Source organism: Myotis yumanensis, unplaced genomic scaffold (genome assembly GCF_028538775.1).
Source record: "Myotis yumanensis isolate MYYU_CA2020_CCGP unplaced genomic scaffold, mMyoYum1.0.hap1 SCAF_4, whole genome shotgun sequence".
Classification (NCBI taxonomy): domain Eukaryota; kingdom Metazoa; phylum Chordata; class Mammalia; order Chiroptera; family Vespertilionidae; genus Myotis; species Myotis yumanensis.
The window spans coordinates 78302795-78320679 of NW_027223755.1; the positions used below are offsets into that span (position 1 = coordinate 78302795).

Genomic DNA, 17885 nt, shown 5'->3' on the forward strand with positions numbered 1-17885 from the left:
AGACCAAGTTTTCTGTCCTCTGCCTGCCTGGGGTTGGGGTGGGTAGAATGTCTACAGGACAGCTGAGAACCAGCCTGTTCTGCTCATCTCCTTCCAGAGCTTGGAATCAGCCTTGAAGGACCTCAAGATCAAATGACCTGTGAGGAGAATGTTGGCCTCATCCCAGCTGCTAGGGGAGGGGTCAGGGAAGCTAAGGCTCGCTTTGCTGAGTATTTCTAGAGCACCCACAGGGGAAAGGGAGGGGAGGGGGTTGGAAGCTTTTCTTACCTATTTGAAGGAACACGTGCCTTTTTCTTAAACAAATACTTTCATTTATTGTAAAAAAAAAAAAAAAAAAAAAAAGTCCCCAAAGCACTCTGCTGGTCATGAACTGCTTCAAAACGTGGAGGTAATAAAAATACAATAGACATGCTCGCCTGTGTTTGGAAGAGGTTAGTTCTTGCACAGACATAGGTACCTTATTTTTGCTTGCCAGCAAAAATGATCCTTAAATCCAAGAGCCTTCCCCCAAATGGTTCCTTCCCCACTGCAGTCCAGCCTACGGGGAAGGTCTCTTTCTGTCATTCAGCAGATTCCTAGACAAGTGATTGCTCATTCCAGGCTGATTTTGGGGTTTAATGTAAATTCAATTACTGTTTGATGTTTTGCAGTTGGTTTCTGGTAAATGCTCATTATTTTTTAAGATTTCCCCTCATTTTCATTTTATTCAGAGGGTTATGTTTGTTTGTTTTTTAATAACATATTTTATAGTTATGGGGTTTAAAAAATCTAGGTAACGAGGGATTCTGTAGGCCAGGATGAGCTGCATATGCTGGCAGCTGTGGCATCCCCCCTCGGGTGCCCAAGGCTGTGACCTCCAGCATGGCCTAGCCCAGGGGGTGTGGTAGAGGTCACTGGGAGTTGGGCTCGATCACTAAACCCCCTGACTTCAGGTCAAACTCCCTGCTTGGCACCTAGTCATTGACTTCTCCGGACCACGTGCAAAGAAAGGATGATGCTATTCATGAGGCAGACAGAGTGCCTCTCGGGGTTGCAGGGGCAGGACAGGCACTGTGGTGGAGCCTGCAGGCAGCGTGACTGAGCTAAGCCCCAGCGTCCCTGCTGCCATCCCCACCAGAATGGGTGGTAAGGACTGAATGAGGTAACGCTGGGCAGTCATGCTGGATGTCAGCTATTAGGATGCTTCCTCCCTGCACTGAAATCTGAGGCTGTTACCACCAGGGGGCACCTGAAGGACAGGACAGGGAGGTCCAGTGCTGCTGCCAGCCTGCTGTGGACATGGACAGGTCCCTGGCCACTCTGGCCTAAGACTCCTACTTGGTAAAAGGGAGAGGGCCAACTCCTGTATCCTGAGGTCTCCAGTTTGGATGCCCAGGGTCCAGTCCCCAAATCCTGCTCAGTGCCAACTGAACCTGTGGGACAGGCCTGCCTTGAGAGTGACAACATGCCCTGCTAGGTAAAAATGGCCCAGGCACAGGGGCCCAAAGATGGATCATGGAACAAGGGTTACGATAATGCCAAGTTTAATCTGCCAAATATACAAGTTGGATTTGTAGAGCATGTGTTGCCTGGGTGCTGCACAGTAAACAGAGGTTTCTTGAAATGATCCATGGGTAGGGTTAAGAATGGGCCCTGGTCAGAAAGGTGGGAATGGGGCAGAGAAGGGCACAGGGAAGGCCATGGGAAGAGCCATCACCCTCAGAGACCCAGGGCTACAGGCTCCCAGATGAAGGCCCCTAAGTGAGCACCCAGGCAACACAGATGGGCTGGTTGTTGCAAACTCACCAGCAGCAGCCCCCAGCACAACCACCCTCTACTGTGCAATCTACTGGACAAATGGACGCTCTTCTTACCCCACCTCCCAGGCACCCCCAACAAAAGTTCTGAATTCTAAAAACAGCAAAAACATTCGAATGGTTACATATGAAATGCTGTCCTGCATCTTTCTGTCTCAAAGATAGCAGCTGCCCCCTCCCCCCAGCCCCCCACCCACCATCCCCCAAACAATTTCCGTGCCAAGATGAAGAGGAGGCCCCAGGCTGTGGGGAACTCCTTGTCTTGAGGGGCTGCTGCAGTGGTGACAGGGCACAGGGTGGGCGAGACACAGCAGCAGTCCTGGCCGCATGGCCCAGTTCCCTGGTATCTCCTCCCTCAGGCCTTGTTATTTATTCAGGGAGAGCGACTGCATTCGTTTTCCTGACAAAGTTGCGTCATCTTTTGCTAAGAGTAGAAAGGGAAGGAAAGGGTAGTTAAAACAACCCCTCCACATATCCAACCCCACTCCCAGAATCGAATCAGAACTCTAAGTCTGATAGGCCTCAGAAAACATTTGTGCAACTGGCCTGCCTGATGCCTTCCAGCAGGAAAAGGATTTCTGCTGAAGCCACTGAACGCTGGTGTGCAGACATTCTCACTGAGTTTGGGGCCCATTCCATAAACACACACCAACACCCAATCCAGGACTCAGAAACTCTTTTTACATCACCCCTGGCAGAACCCAATAATTCCAATCTCTCCCAGTAGATGCTGAATTCTCTAAAATCAGCAACAATGTTCAGAGTTACACAGGAAGTCCTTTCCTGCTTGGGATTTGTGAAGCAAGAGCCGCTAGCAGGGAGCTGGGATAACCAGCTCATCTCCAGAGTGGTAACAATGCCCCTGGATAATTGGTTTCCCATTTCTAGGCCTCAGTTTCCTTGCTATTTGGTGCAGAGGCAGGATAGCAGGATCCCTAAGGGCTCTCATGGTCCCACATGTAGAATGCAAGAGATGAAGACATAAAAACATGAGTCAAAACGCTCCTATAAACCAGACTAACTCCCACAGCGAACCTGGCCAACAGGAACCCTCTACCACCTTTGGCCCACTGGAGGGAGGACATGGAGAAAGGATATTTGGGCCAGATTTCATCTGAGTCTGCCAGGAAACCCAGCCTACCCTGCCCCACCTCCCCAAGCCCCTCACACAGACAGCGGTTATCCCAGACAGCTCTCCCAGCCACACAAGGCACCAGACCTTGGTGGGACCTTCCAAACTCGAAGATCTGCACTTAATATATCCCTGAGGCCTCTCTCAGATGCCATAGACAGTGCTCTGCTGAAGTTCAAACCCATATTTAACCCTATGCTGCTGTGGGACCCTCCAAGCACCCTGGTGGGGAGGGGTTAGGAACTCCCACTTCCACCTAACAGAGGAAGGTGCATACACACAGGGTGGGCCTCTACCAAACAATGTGACCCCTCCCATTCCACAACGAGGACAATGAGATGCAGCGTTTATGCCCAGAACCAGTCAGGCAGTGCTCCAGTGACTCGGGACTTACCTTTCTTTTCTTCTTCTTTCTTCTTGGCAGCCTCTTCCCGCTGTTTTCGGATAATTGCCAGCCGGGCAAGGTCTGCTTTGGCTTGCTCTGTTTTCCCAGCTAAATGCATTTTCATGTAACGTTCTTTTGCTTTCTGCTTCTCAATTTCTTCTCTGTTTGAATAAAATAGTGTCACAGGGGACATCTTCCCCACCTGTATCAGCTGAGGTGGATGTGGGAGCCAGAAAAATGGCCAAGTACTCAGGTCTAGGCCCAAGTGGTGGAGGATCCCCTGGCTGAGGGGGGGGGGGGGGGGGCTGGCTACATGGGGCTAGGGGAAAGCTCAAGTTATGTACTCAGCCTCCTCAGATGGAAAACACAGGATAAGGGGTAGGCTCAGGGCCTGTGTCCTTGGGAAAGCCTTAGCACAATATGGACCATGTCTGGCTGGGGTAGTGAGGGGTGGGCAGGGTGTGGCTGACTAGGATCTGGTGTCCACAGTGAGAAAGGAGAACCAAAACCAAGTGAACTGTGTCCACAGAAGATGACCAGGAAAAGGAAGGCAATAGAAATCACATTCTATAAGGGGTGGAGAAAGGAGTGAACCAAGTGGCCATGGATGGGACTAGGCACACCCAATCCAGGTAGACACGACACGGCACATTCTCAATCAGTGCAGCTCAGATGTGCATGAGGTTGCCCCCAAGGGGGTGAGCCCCCATTGATAGGGGTGTGAATAAGAGCTGGACTCCCATGGGACAAAGGTGACAGCCACCAACACCATAAGTAGAGAGAAGGGAGGGTCATTAATTTCCCTTTGAGGATCTTCTTCCCAAGCCTGAAACTCTGAACTGGAATGGGCCCCCGCCAGAGTATGAGATTAGAGTGTCTCATTTACACCAGGTTCTTGCAAGAGCCAATTTTGGAGGTGGCAGAGAAGTCCTGCCTGGCAAGAGGTTGGGGAAGGGAGAGACTTAGCATCCCACAGGCCTCACAGCACACAGGGCTGGGGAGTAATGAAAAACAAGGTCTGGGGCATGGCCAGAGGGGAGGGGAAAAACCCCCAGCAATCAAAGTTGGATGTGCAGATGTCTCACCCAGAAGACTGGACAAGCACTTCCTAAAAAGATGAGACAGGAATACCTGTCAGCCTACACCAGGAGGGAGGGGCGCACGGAGGCATCTGGAATGATAAGCAAGGTTGCCTGAAGGCTTTGCAGGGCCCCCTCAGTGAAGGCTAAGTGCCAGGCAGGGTGCAGGTCTCTATGGCTTTCACTCTGCAACCCAACAGGCAGGAGCAGCAACAGGATCCCTTTTCACTGGTGAAAAGGAATCTACTGGAGGAATAGAGTCCATCAAAGCCTCTAATCACACCCCAAGCTTGTGGACCTTCCTCATGGGTTTTCATAGGCCTTGTGGGATTTTCACAGACCCCATCATGGAGCCAGCACAGGGAGATGAATTAAATCCCAGCAGCCTAGTCAGAAGAAAAAACAGGGCAGCTTTCCCTAACGACCTTCAACCTCTTATAAGGCCTTTGATGTCACCTGGCAGCCATCAAAAGTCAGGTTACTACTTAGGGAAAACTGGCCGTGTGCAGGGCACCTTGGTACTTGACGATGATCCTCACACAATCTATAAGGAAGCTATCTGCTGCTCCATTTTCACCTAATACTTGGAGAGGGCTGGGCAGCCAGTGGATCTCTCTGCACTGTGCTGTCTTCTGGACTCCACAGGCCCCAAATCCCCTCCTCATCTCATGGCCATGACATTACAGATGGATACACGCCAGGAATGATGAGATCAGACTGGATAAGGGAAGTGTCCCTGACGTGGGGTGCAATGGAAGCAGGAACTATGGCAAAACCCTCTGTAACCCTGGGGATTACTTCAAGTGCAAAACTCAGGTCTGAATCTGCTCTCCTGTTTCTATTGGTGAATTAAAAAATTTTTTTTTGTTTTGTGGAGAAGCTTCTAGAGCAGCGGTCATCAACCTTTCGGACCTTATGGACCACCAGTGGTCCGCAGACCACCAGTTGGCGACTGCTGCTCTAGAGAGCCTTTAGGGCAGCGGTTCTCAATCTGTGGGTCGCGATCCCTTCACAGGGGTCGCCTAAGACCATCCTGCATATCAGATATTTACATTACGACTCATAACAGTAGCAAAATTACAGTTATGAAGTAGCAACGAAAATAATTTTATGGTTGGGGGTCACAACATGAGGAACTGTTTTAAAGGGCCAGAAGATTGACAACCACTGCTTTAGGGAATGAGATGAAACAGAGATCAACACCATAGCTGAAGCCACTGGAGACCTCAGAGCCCAGGAAGTGGGGGCCTCAGTGGGGGTGGGTGCCTCAGCCCCCACAGGTCAGCCCCTGGCCTGTGTGCTAAGGTCACCAGGCCCAGCAGCAGAGGTTACCGTTCTCTCCTTGAAAGCTCCTTGGGCCCATCCAAATCCAGTTGTGTGACTTTTTTGGTTGTCTGTGCCACTCGGTTGGGGTTCTCGATGTCGATAAGGCCTTCCACACCTTTGCGCTTTTGCTAACATAGGACAAGAAATGGCTGTTGGAGAAGTCCTACAAAGCCCCTGAAGGCCACTTCCAACATCTCCCAAAAGCCCATCTGGATGGGGACAAACTCCTGTTCCACCCAGCCCACCCCAGATGCTTGGCCCAAAACCTCACAGGATTGTCTTTACCAGCCTGGGAGGTACAAGAGAGCGAGTGCATATGACTTAGAGCCCAACCTATGCTAAGTCCCAGCAGCCAGGGATTATTATCCCACTTTCAAGGGTTATAAAATGGAGGCACAGGATTAATAACTTGCCTAAGGCCAACCAATAAGTAAACAATAGATGAGATGTGAACCCAAGCCCAAATCAAAATCTCCCAGCACAGAGCACTTACTACTCCTCCACTTCAAGTTCAGACTCCCTAAGCTGTTTTCCATGGAATCTCACACCTGACTACAACATGCAATGCTGGATCCCCAGAGTACAGTGGGCCAGTGATGATCTCAGGACCAATTCTAATTCCTAGCCATCTAAGCTGACAGGAGGGAAATGTGACTTTAGCCATCAGATCACAGCCTATGAGTTTTGAATGCTGGCCCAAATACCTGGAGCCTGCACCTCCCACATCCCAGAGAAGTTCAGAAAGAAATGAGAGCTCAAGTTCTTGATGTAGTAGATTTGGTCAAAGTATCAGACCCTGTCAACCCCATCTTTCTCTTTAATAAAGTGACCAGAAAGATAGCTTCTAAACACCAGTCAATCTGACCACTATACAGAGCTGCAGATACCTATATCCAATCTGGCTACATATATGCACCTCAACTTGGATAACTGATATCACAAACTTAATGTGTCTAAAACAGAACTCAAGATTCACCCCCAGCCACCCTGCTCCTCTACAGAATCCTAAGCATGGCCTTATTCCTTCTTACCTCAGCCCCCTCACCCATCCCTCAACAAACTCCACTGTCTATCTCTAAAATATGGCTTGAATATGCCCACTTTTCTGCACTGCCATTGCCACCACCCTAATATAAACCACAAATTCTCGTCTGGATACCTACCAACATCTCACTGCTTCCCAAACTCAACACCCCACAATTCACTCTTTGCAGAGCAGCCAAAACAATATTTTAAAAGCAAATCTGGTCCTCTCTCTCTCCAACTTCGAGACCTCCACCAGCTGCCCACTGCCCACCTGCAGTGAAACCCAAACCCCTTCAACAGCCATACCAGAGCTGCCCTTGCCAACCTTTCCTCCTTCATCCCTAACCACTCTACTCCTTATCCACCAAGTCACAGTCCCACCAACTTCCTTCTGTTTTTTAAACATGATCAGGTCGTTCCACCCCAGGAACTTTGCACTTGCTAATCTGGCTACCTCGACTGCTCTGCATGGCCGGCTCCATCTTGTTTGAGATCTCAGTTTAAAAGTAACCTCCTTACCACACACTACTCCCAAGTATCCTTGATCAGAGTCCATTTTATCTGTAATACTTCTCACTACTTGAAATTACACCGTTCATTTACTTCCCTATTGTCCATACAATTATATGCCCCTTAACAACAGGGACACATACTAAAAAATGCATCAGTAGGCGATTTCGTCATTGTTCGAACATTAGAGTATGCTTACACAAACCTAGACGGTATAGCCTAAGTAAGTGTACGTGCCATGCATTTACATGACTGGTAGGTTTGTTTACACAGCCTCACCATAAACATTTTGTGAGTAATGCGTTATACCACAATGTTACAACGGCTATGATGTCACCAGATGACAGGAAATTTCCAGCTCCATTATAATCTTATGGGACCACCATCATATATGTGGTCCATCTTTGACAAAAACATTGTTATGTAAACCCTTACGAGCAAGGACTCTGTCTGCATCTACCATTGGGACTGGTGATCAACAGGCACTTGATAAATGTTTGTTAAATGAATTGCGTTCAGGTCTCAGGTCCCCACCAAGCTCAGTACCTGGTAATCATCTTCTTCATCCTCACTCTCATCTGAGTCTAGTGATTTCTTCTCCTTTTTGGGGTCACCTGCAGCCCCATCTCCATCTTCTTCTCCTTGTTCCTCTTCTTCCTATTTCAGAAATGGATAACCTACAGAATTAAAAATGCAAAACAAAACCCCAAGACTATGACACCTCTCTTCCCCCTTCTCCCCCGCAACTACTAGACTGTGGACCTTGAGAAGGCCGAGATCGAGGATGACAAGGCTCCTATTCCAAGATCCTGGTACCTCCGGGGGGACCTGGGTCAGAAGCAGCCTATCCACTACTCTGCAGCCTGAAAGTCATTCCCACAGTCCAGCAAGCCCCTCACAGCCATAAAGGCCCTGTTCCCCTTCTCCCAGGCTAGGTACCTCATCTCCCAAAGTCAGAAGGACTCAGCTGTGGTGCTAGTACTGTTCAGCTCCTCTTCTGCTTCCCCAGCTGCCATGTGCAGGTGTCAAATCATACTTACTTTTTTGGGGCAAGTCCTCCCCTGCTACACCAGCTTCCCAAGACAACGCCCTGGCACCACTTTCCTCCACTTTTCTTGCCTCCCCACCAAAGAGATCCCTTACAAAACCTGTACATATTCTCCAAGGTCCTGCTCAGCTGCCAGCCCCTTCACAAGGCAGGCCCTCCTTCCCTGTACCCAGACCCCTCTACCCTAACCTGACTGTGCTTCCTTCAGATGAGGATCTAATGGTGTGGTAGGGGACACGAACAACAACGTCAGAAACATATTTTGTTTCCTCTAAGTTCTCTGGAAAAAGCAAAGTAGAGATAACTACTAAGCTTGCACTGGAGAGGGAAGGGTGGGTAGCACCAGTGAGAGTCACAGAAGAGGTAACATTGCGCAAGGTCTCGGGAACAAATGTTACTTTGCCTGGTAGGGGTGTGGGAAGGCAGGGCATCATGTGCTGGGTTTGGCAAGCAGTCCTGCATGGCTGGAACAGACAAGGGGTGGTGCTGGGAGCTCAACCTAGAGCCTGGCAAAGGGAGAACCCTTGGAAGGTGGGAACACAGGAACAAGAACTAAGACTCCCTAAGGCAACTGTTGCTGACTGAACAAAGTTCTAATTGATCTAATCAGAGGATGGCCAGCATTGGTTGTTCTGAGACTCATGCCTGCTCCTTGCTGCCCCCCCAGATTCCAGGTGTAGGCTTCTTCCTGAGAATGGGTGGTCCTTGCCAGGACTATCTGGGTGCCAGAGGCAGAGCACCACCCTGGGACACAATGCCATGGACAGGCATGTACTCACCCTGGCCTTCTGCTTTTCAGCTTGGAGCTGTGCGTCAATCTCCTCGGGGCTCGTGTATTGCCGTGCCCGGCCTTTGTGGCCTCCCTTTCTCCCTGCAAGAGGATTGGCAATTTAGGAAGAAGGAAGGGAAGCAGCTTCCTTGATTGCTGAGCCTCAGAGAGCTATGTCCTGCTTGAGGCACTCTCATCAGAGATTGCAGACCTCACCTGTCCCTCACCAAACACAACCCAAACCTATACTTCCCCCATCCTCATATATTCAAAGGAAAAAGAGGCAACATGTGACCACCTGATGCAGCACTAACTATGTGCTGGATGCAGGTTCCCACAAACAAGACCTGAGGGGAGGATATGGGGGAGAGCATACTGCATGTAGTGACTGGATAAATCACCTGGTCCCTTAGAATCCAAACATAGCAGATAGATCCAACTATGAGAACATGTAACACATCCTTGCTGTCACTACAGTCCTTTTTACTTAAAATGTTCTGTGACCTCCATGAACTCATTTGATCCTCAGAACAAACTTATGGTGCAGGAGCCACAACTGGTCCTGTTTTATAGACAAGGAGACTTAACACTTGGAGTGGGGGAAACCAGTTAAGTCGGCTCGCGTGAATTGCGCGTACTCCGCGGGAGCCGTCTTAACTCGGTTCATATAGATTTGCGGTGGAGTGCGGGAAACGTGTAAACTCGGGCCGATTGTAACTGCGTATTACCAAATATTTGTTTGTTTGCCGTTCACAAAGATACCTACCTGCGTATGCGAACCGTTTCATACCCATTGGGGTAATAGGTATCATAAAAATCCCTGATTTTGCGCGGGAAACCTAAATAATTGCCCGTGCCATCTTATATTTTGGCGGGAAATTCACCCCACACCGGAGTGTCAAGATCAAAACAGAATGGTGAAGAGCACATATGCTGCAATCCAACCCTGGGGTTCAAATCTCAGCTCTACCACTTACTACCTTTATAATTTGGGGCGGGTATTTAACTTCTAAGAATCTCAGCTTCTTCATCTGTGTCCCTACCTACCTCATAGGGTTGTCATGAAGATGGATTTAACATATGTAAAGCTGTTAGGACAGTGTCTGGCATGGGATAAGCACTATACAAATGTTTCTTGTGATTCTCACCTTTCTCTCTAACATAAAGTATTGGGGGGAGGGACAAAGCCACATAGGTGATTTACTACAGATGCTAGGGAATGAAGATACTGCATCTAAGTGGTATTATAGAACGAGAAAACCTAAAACCTATTGGAGAAAACTTTCTTGTACTTGTAGTAAGAAACATAGTTAAAGTTGAAAATAAACGTGACTATCATCTAAGAGTTAAAATATGACTAGCAGGAGAACCAATATGGCAGTGTAGGTAAACCCTGGTACTCACTGTGTCCCACAACTACATCAAAATTACAACTAAAATACAGAACAACCATCATTCAGAACCACCTGAAATCCAGCTGCATGGAAGTCCTACAACTAGAAAAGTAAAGAAGAAAGCACACTGAGACTGGTAGAAGGAGTCAAGGCATGGAACAGGCTGGTCTGACACCCACATGTGGTATTTCTTTAATTGGGAGGGATATCTCCAAGGCCTCCCGTGAGAAGCAGGGGGTCCCAGCCCCACACCAGACCCCTAGCCCAGGGTTCCAGAGCTGGGAAAATAAGTCCCCATAACTTTAGGCTGTAAAAACTAGTGGGGGATTATCCCTGAGTGACATGGAGGCTGCTGGAGTCGAGTCCCAGGTGTTCCTCTAAACTTACAGGGTCCCAATTCCTCTGAGCTCCAGCGCTGGGCAGCGGCTTTGGGGGAATCCAGGGACATACAGGGAGAAACTGGTCTGGTATCAGGGCAGAAACTCGGGGTCGGCTTTCTCCCAGGCAGGGGTGCTTGCCGGGGTCATTGTTCCTGTGCTGGAACCTCCCCCATCGCAGAGCTGACTGGCAGCCATATCTGAGTCTCCATCAGCCTGAAACACACTGTTTGCTCCTGATGATTCCCTGAGGCCCTGCCCCATCCAATTTGCAGCCCCCTCCCAAGCTGTTTGCAGTTGCTTTACCATATGAATGGCCTGTCTGGGCTCAGGCTTCAGACTTTGCTAAATTCTCTTAAACAAGCAGCAGCTGGGGGCGGCTTACCCCAAACCTATCAATAAAAGGCCCAAGACCCAGCACTAGCACCAGCCTGCCTTGCCTCACAGCTGGACTGTGCTTGAGCACTTCCTAGCCCAATACAAATAGCAGCCATTTGCAGATCTCACTGTAGCTCCTGTCGGGTGGCCCCAGCCAGTGGCTGACTTTGCACCTCCTGGGAAGCCCCAGAGCCAGTGACCCAGTGGACAGCTTCAGACCATACCAGGTTACAACTCTACACATCCAACAGTGACACACTCAAGGGGCAGACAAAGTGAGCATCAACACCCCACTGAAGGAAGTCCTGCTCCACAGAGGTGTCTCCTGCATAGCAGCTCTTCCACTGCAGACGCAGCTGGTTCTCACAGCTAATTGGCCTGGAGGCCAATTCCTCCCAGGCTCAACTACAACAAGACTGTGCACACAGACCACAAAGGGCCACATCTAGAGTGCTCAGCTCAGATGACCGGGAAGGCTGAGACACTGGGCCCTACAGGACACCTATTACACAAGGCCACTTTACCAATTCCAGGAAACAACAGCTCTACCTAATACACAGAAACAAACACAGGGAAGAAGCCAAAATGGGGAGACAAAGAAACATGTTATAAATGAAAGAAATGGAAGCAAGCAAACTACTGGATACAAAGTTCAAAGCAATGGTTATAAGATTACTCAAGGATCTTAATGAGAGCTTTAAGAGACTTAATGAGAGCTTCAAGGAACTTAGTGAGACTTTGAAGGATCTCAGGGAGAATGTCAAAGACATAAAAAAAGACCAGTCAGAAATTAAGCATACACTAACTGAAATAAAGAATAATTTACAGGGATTCAACAGGAAAGTAGAGGATTCTGAGAATTCAATCAAGGATTTGGAATATGAGGAAGCAAAAAACACCCAATCAGAAGAGCAAAAAGAAAAAAAATAATATCCAAAAATATGAAGATAGTGTAAGAAGCCTCTGGGACAACTTCAAGCATACCAACATTCACATTATGGGGGTTCCAGAAAAGAAAAAGCGCAAGACATTGAAAACCTATTTGAAGAAATAATGACAGAAAACTTCCCTTACCTGGTGAAAGAAATAGTATACCCCATAAAGATAATATTAAGAAAGGGTATGCTATGAAATTAGTAACACGATTTAATAATATAGTAATTAATAGTATTCTGTATCATCCTAACTTTAGCATTACAGCTGCTAATACTATAGAACATAAAATAGGGGCTTCAACATGTGCTTCAGGCAGTCAGAGATGGAGATCATATAAAGGTATCTTTACTATAAAAGCTATCATGTACGCTAGTCACAATAATGTATTACCTCAAGAAGACACTAATGGGCCCTAACCGGTTTGGCTCAGTGGATAGAGCGTTGGCCTGCAAACTGAAGGGTCCCAGGTTTGATTCGGTCAAGGGCATGTACCTTGGTTGCGGGCATATCCCCAGTAGGGGGTGTGCAGGAGGCAGCTGATTGATGTTTCTCTCTCGTCAATGTTTCTAACTCTCTATCCCTCTCCCTTTCTCTCTGTAAAAAAAAAAAAATCAATAAAATATATATTTAAAAAAGAAGATACTAATGGTTTAACTCAATATTGGGTCAACAGAAATTTTAGTGAGCCTACAGTATTTTGAATGTAAGTTAATGTGATTAGTAAAGGTAGTGACTCTACTGGAGTGCAAAATAAGAAATAAATTCATGCATTAAGTCACTCAGTCTGCCGCCCTCAGTGGGTAATAACAATAAGAACGGGGACTAGTGTGGCTTCAAATAAGATGTAAAGTAAAATTCTGTAGCTGAAAATGTTATGATCAAGAACATTTGGAGATGCCGAAACTGGTTTGGCTCAGTGGATGGAGCGTCGGCCTGCGGACTGAGGGGTCCCAGGTTCGATTCCGGTCAAGGGCATGTACCTGGGTTGCGGGCGCGTCCCTGGTGGGGGATGTGCAGGAGGCAGCTGATCGATGTTTCTGACTCTCTATCTCTCTCCCTTCCTCTCTGTGAAAAATCAATAAAATATATTTAAAAAAAAAAAAGAACATTTGGAGAATATAATAGTATAATAATAATTTTTTCCCGTTTAAGTTTCTTTGGCCAGGTGAAATTGACTAGCAACAATCAAAAGTGGTAACAGTCAGGTGGATAGTATAAGTAGTAGGGTAGATAGAAAACTGGTAAAGAATACTATTGATAGGTTTAGGCCAGGGGTGGGCAAACTTTTTGATTCAAGGGCCACAATGGGTTCTTAAACTGGACTGGAGGGCCGGAACAAAAGCATGGATGGAGTGTTTGTGTGAACTAATATAAATTCAAAGTAAACATCATTACATAAAAGGGTACGGTCTTTTTTTTTTTTTAGTTGTATTCATTTCAAATGGCCTGATCCAGCCCGCGGGCCATAGTTTGCCCACGGCTGGTTTAGGCTGTTATCATTAGGCTGGTTTATTAGGGGTAGACATGTTAGGCTAATTATTAGCCTACTAGAGGCCCAGTGCACGAATTTGTACATGGGTGGGGTCCCTCACCCAGTCTGGATCGGGGCCAGCTGGCGTGGAGGAGGGACCACAGGAGGTTGGCTGTGGGAGCACACTGGCCACCAAGGGGAAGCTCCTGCGTTGAGCGTCTGCCCCCTGGTGGTCAGTGCACGTCATAGCGATTAGTCGGCCAGTCGTAACAGTCCCTTAGGGGAGGATATGGGGGAGGATATTGTGATATCAAAAATATATAGATGTACTATAGAATTAATTTTTGAAAATCACATGTACACACTTTTAAGTCCAGGAAGCACAGAGAGTCCCAAACAAGAGGAACCCAAAGAGGACCACACAAAGACACATCATAATTAAAATGCCAAGCCCTAGCCCGGGTTAATTGGTTTCAGAGAGGAGGCAGCCTGCGGCCAAGAGCATGGAGGAGACAAAACCGCATCCAGAGCCCGGCAGGGTTGGGCCCAGGCTCTGAGGTGCCCCAGCTGTGGGGAGGGCTGTGCGGACCTGCGCCGTCCCGCCACCACCACCACTGCTTTGCGACAGGTCCGCCGCCTCTGGGGCAGCCTTGCTCCATGCTCCCCTCCCCTGCCCCCATAAAAGGAAGAAAAAAAATGCCAAGCCCTAGCCAGTTTCGCTCAGTGAATGGAGCATCAGCCTGTGGACCGAAGGGTCCCGGGTTCCATTCAGGTCAAGGGCACATATCTTGGTTGCAGGCTCCTCCCTGGCCTGGGCCCTAGTCAGGGCTTGTGCAGGAGGTAACCAATCTAAGTGTTTCTCTCACATTGATATTTCTCTCTCTCTTTCCCTCTCTCTTCCACTCTCTAAAAACCAATGGAAAAATATCCTTGGGTGAGGATTAACAAAACAAACAAAAAAATTAAATACCCATTCCTTTAAAAAAATAATAACTGAAATGCCAAGAGCTAAAGACAAAGAAAAAGCAGCAAGAGAAAAGCAGTCAGTTACCTACAAGGGAGTACTCATATGACTGTCAGCTGATTTATCAATAGAAATTTTGCAGGCCAAAGGGAGTGGCAAGAAATATTCAAAGTGATAAATAGCAAGGAACTATAACCAAGATTACTCTACCCAGCAAAGCTATCATTTAGAATTGAAAGTCAGATAAACAGCTTCACAGACAAGAAAAGGCAAAAGGAGATCATCACCAAATCAGTACTACATGAAATGTTGAAGGATATTCATTTTTTGTTTGTTTTTTAATATATATTTATTGATTTCAGAGAGAGGAAGGGAGAGGGAGAGAAAGATAGAAACATCAATGATGAGAATCACTGACTGGCTGCCTCCTGCATGCCCCACACTGGGGATCGAGCTGGCAACCCAGGCATGTGCCCTGATGGGGAATCAAACTGTGACCTCCTGATTCATAGGCTGATGAACAACCATTGAGCCACGCCAGCCGGGCTGAAGGGTATTCTTTAAAAAGAGGAAGAAGATGCCTTAGATAGTTTGGCTCAGTGGGTAGAGCATCAGCCTGCGGACTGAAGGGTCCCAGGTTTGATTCTGGTCAAGGGCACATGCCTGGACTGTGGACTCAATCTTCATTAGGGGGTGTGCAGGAGGCAGCCAATCAATGATTATCCTTCATCACTGATATTTCTATCTCTCCCTCTCCCTCTCCCTTCCTCTCTGAAATCAATAAAAATATGAGAGGAAGAAGAAAAATCTATTTAAAAATATGAAAAATAAAATGGCAATACACATATATCTATCAACAATTGAATCTTCTTAAAATAAAATAAACAAGAAATCTAATGAACAAAGTAAACTGATGAATAAAATAGAATCAGAGGCATAGAAACATGGAACAGACTGATGAATCTCAGAGGGAAGGGGGGTGGGAAGAGATTAACCAAAAATCTTATATGCATATATGCATTACCTATGGACACAGAAAATAGGGTGGTAAAGGCCTGGGGTGGGACAGGAACTGGATGGAGGGGAGCCAAGGGGGGAAAAAGAGGGACATCTATAATACTCTCAACAATAAAAATTTGAAACTTAAAAAATATATATGATTAGCAAGTTCATCTAAGAGTATCAGTTTTATAGACTGACCCCTGCTAAAGCCATCAGCCAGTTTTATAGCCCTTCTACTGGTCCCAGAGGATGCTGGGTTAGCTGTGGCTTTGACCCATCCCCACCTTTCCTGAAAGCTGTGGTCCACCTGATTTCCGTGAGTCTCTCACTGATAGCAGAGAATCTGTTAGACAGTCAGAGCTGCTCTGGACTCCAGAGACAGCAACACAGATACTGGCCTCCCTTATTTCCTGGACAGCAGCTGCATAGCCATAATTGGGCTACTACAAAGGACACCACCCATTTTTAATGACTACCTGGGTTCCCAGGAGTGTCTCAGGCTATGCTCATGAAAGTCCCATTGTGAAAGACCAAGCTTGCCATTATAAGAAACCAACACCCTTTCTTGCCCTCTGAATATTCCAGGCACTAGTAACAACTCAAAACTGGCTCCTATAGGCTTCCATCCTGCGCACTTGGCTATGGGATGCTGACCTTAGTTTGGTCTACAGTAACTTTTATCAGCTCTTCATGCCTTTAAAAATGCTTCAGTTTTTAAACGGAAACAAATATTGGTTCTTTGTTCATGAGGAATTTGATACTTTAACATTTTCATGTTTTGCTTTGCTTTTGAAGCAAATTAATGTAAAACAATAAATGTAAATCTGTATACATAAAGTTTTCCACAAGTCAAAAGGCCATGTCATTTAACCAAGAATTCATATTTAGGACTTTCTAATTGTACCCTCCAACCTTGCCTCAAAGTATCTATTAAGTAGAACTCCTAGAGCCAGAATTGTGGAGTCAGAAGGGCTCACTTAGCATCCTCCTTGTGCATAACAGGAAACTAGGGAACAGAGAGGAGACGTGGCTTTCCCTACCGCAGACTAAACCAGCAGATACCTAGGCTTAAATGGATTAAACTCTGTAAAGTCCAATTATCTCTGGAAGTAGAGTCAAGAAGTCATTTAGGTTTGAAAAAGTTCCAAGTAGATTTTCCTGTGGAATGATACATCTTAACATGACACATGAGCTGCCAACATTAACTGAATATCTGTTCTGTGCCAGGAGCTAGCCAGGCACTTAAAATACTCTTATCATTTTATTACCCCTAATCCCAACTCTCCAACTTAAGGGTGATCAGCCAGGTGTTCCAGATGAGGAGAACAGTCTGGAAGATGGTAAATATCCGGTCCAGAGCCACCCGATGGGCTTCAAATAGAGAACTATTGACTCTTAGGAAAAAAAGGATGGAGGAGGATGAACAATGTACTAGGAAGCCACGGATTCTTTACCTTCCTGGCCAAGGAACCGACAAAGTTTACAAATAACAAGAGTTAAAGCTCACTGGGCACCTATGTGCACGCCACGGGATTACGTAGTTTAAGCCTCGCATCAATACTATGAGGTAGGGACAATTATAACCCTTACTTGCAAATGAGGAAACCAAGACACAGGGAGGTTAATTTAAGCGACTGGCTCAAAGATACACCTCAAGCCGCTGCTGAAGAGGGCGGTCAAAGCGGAGTCTGCCAGGCTCAGGAGATCACCTTATGTCTCACTGGGCAGGCCTCTCTCGCCCAGAGCCCGGGAGGGCCCACGTTTTACACACGAGGCAAGCGGGCGCTGCACAGGCGCTGGACACGGTGACTCAGTGTCTGGCGAGCCTAGAACAGAGAAAGCTCCAGAACCCCCCACCCCCCCGCCCCCGGGGAGAAGCGCGCCCTAGGTCTGGCCTTCTGCGTCGGTGAAGACCCAGAGCCTCCGAGTCTCCGCAGACCCCCCGAGGGAATGGTATGAGGCCACTATGGTCCTCAGTCTCCCCATCCGGACAATTCGGCGTCGAGGCCTAGGCCTGGCCCTCAGCCGGCACGGACATCCTCCCTCTGCGCCGATCTCTGAGACGCCCGGGGGCTGGGACAGCGGAAGCCAGACTGGGATCGCCCCTCGAGGCCCACGGGGCTCACGCGCCCGCTCCTCACCTCCTTTAGGCATCGCGGCTCTGGCAGCTGCGGCGGCGGCGGCGGCGCCTCACACTGACACCGGAACCGGAAATTCCTCGGGCTCGACTTCTTCCGCCCAGCACTGTCCCCTCCGCGCGCTGCCACCGCCGCCGTCTCCAAGAGAACTGGG

General features: G+C 47.8%; 2 protein-coding genes across 3 annotated transcripts in view; one reads left to right on the top strand and one right to left on the bottom strand.

Annotated features, from left to right (window-relative positions):
• ARPC1B (actin related protein 2/3 complex subunit 1B) overlaps window positions 1-414 on the top strand; it is a 12693-nt gene extending 12279 nt beyond the window's left edge. For both annotated transcript variants that reach the window (XM_070412589.1, XM_070412588.1), the window contains one exon: window positions 98-414. In XM_070412589.1, coding sequence (XP_070268690.1) covers window positions 98-136 — 39 coding nt within the window. In that variant the 3' untranslated portion in view covers window positions 137-414. The remainder of the gene's footprint in view (window positions 1-97) is intronic.
• PDAP1 (PDGFA associated protein 1) lies at window positions 322-17840 on the bottom strand. Its single transcript, XM_070412593.1, has 6 exons — window positions 17735-17840; window positions 9082-9173; window positions 7801-7911; window positions 5725-5846; window positions 3323-3474; window positions 322-2220 (listed from the first exon to the last, which is right to left on the bottom strand). Exons 1-6 carry the CDS (start codon window positions 17745-17747, stop codon window positions 2162-2164), a joined length of 549 nt encoding a protein of 182 aa, XP_070268694.1. The 5' UTR covers window positions 17748-17840; the 3' UTR covers window positions 322-2161.
• Between the last annotated feature and the right edge of the window lie 45 nt (window positions 17841-17885).

Coding starts and splice junctions, on each gene's coding strand:
- PDAP1 (XM_070412593.1), bottom strand. Junction 7,912..9,081: donor CTGAAAAGCAGAAGGCCAGG/GTGAGTACATGC, acceptor TTTCTGAAATAG/GAAGAAGAGGAACAAGGAGA. Junction 3,475..5,724: donor GAGCTTTCAAGGAGAGAACG/GTAACCTCTGCT, acceptor TTATTCAAACAG/AGAAGAAATTGAGAAGCAGA.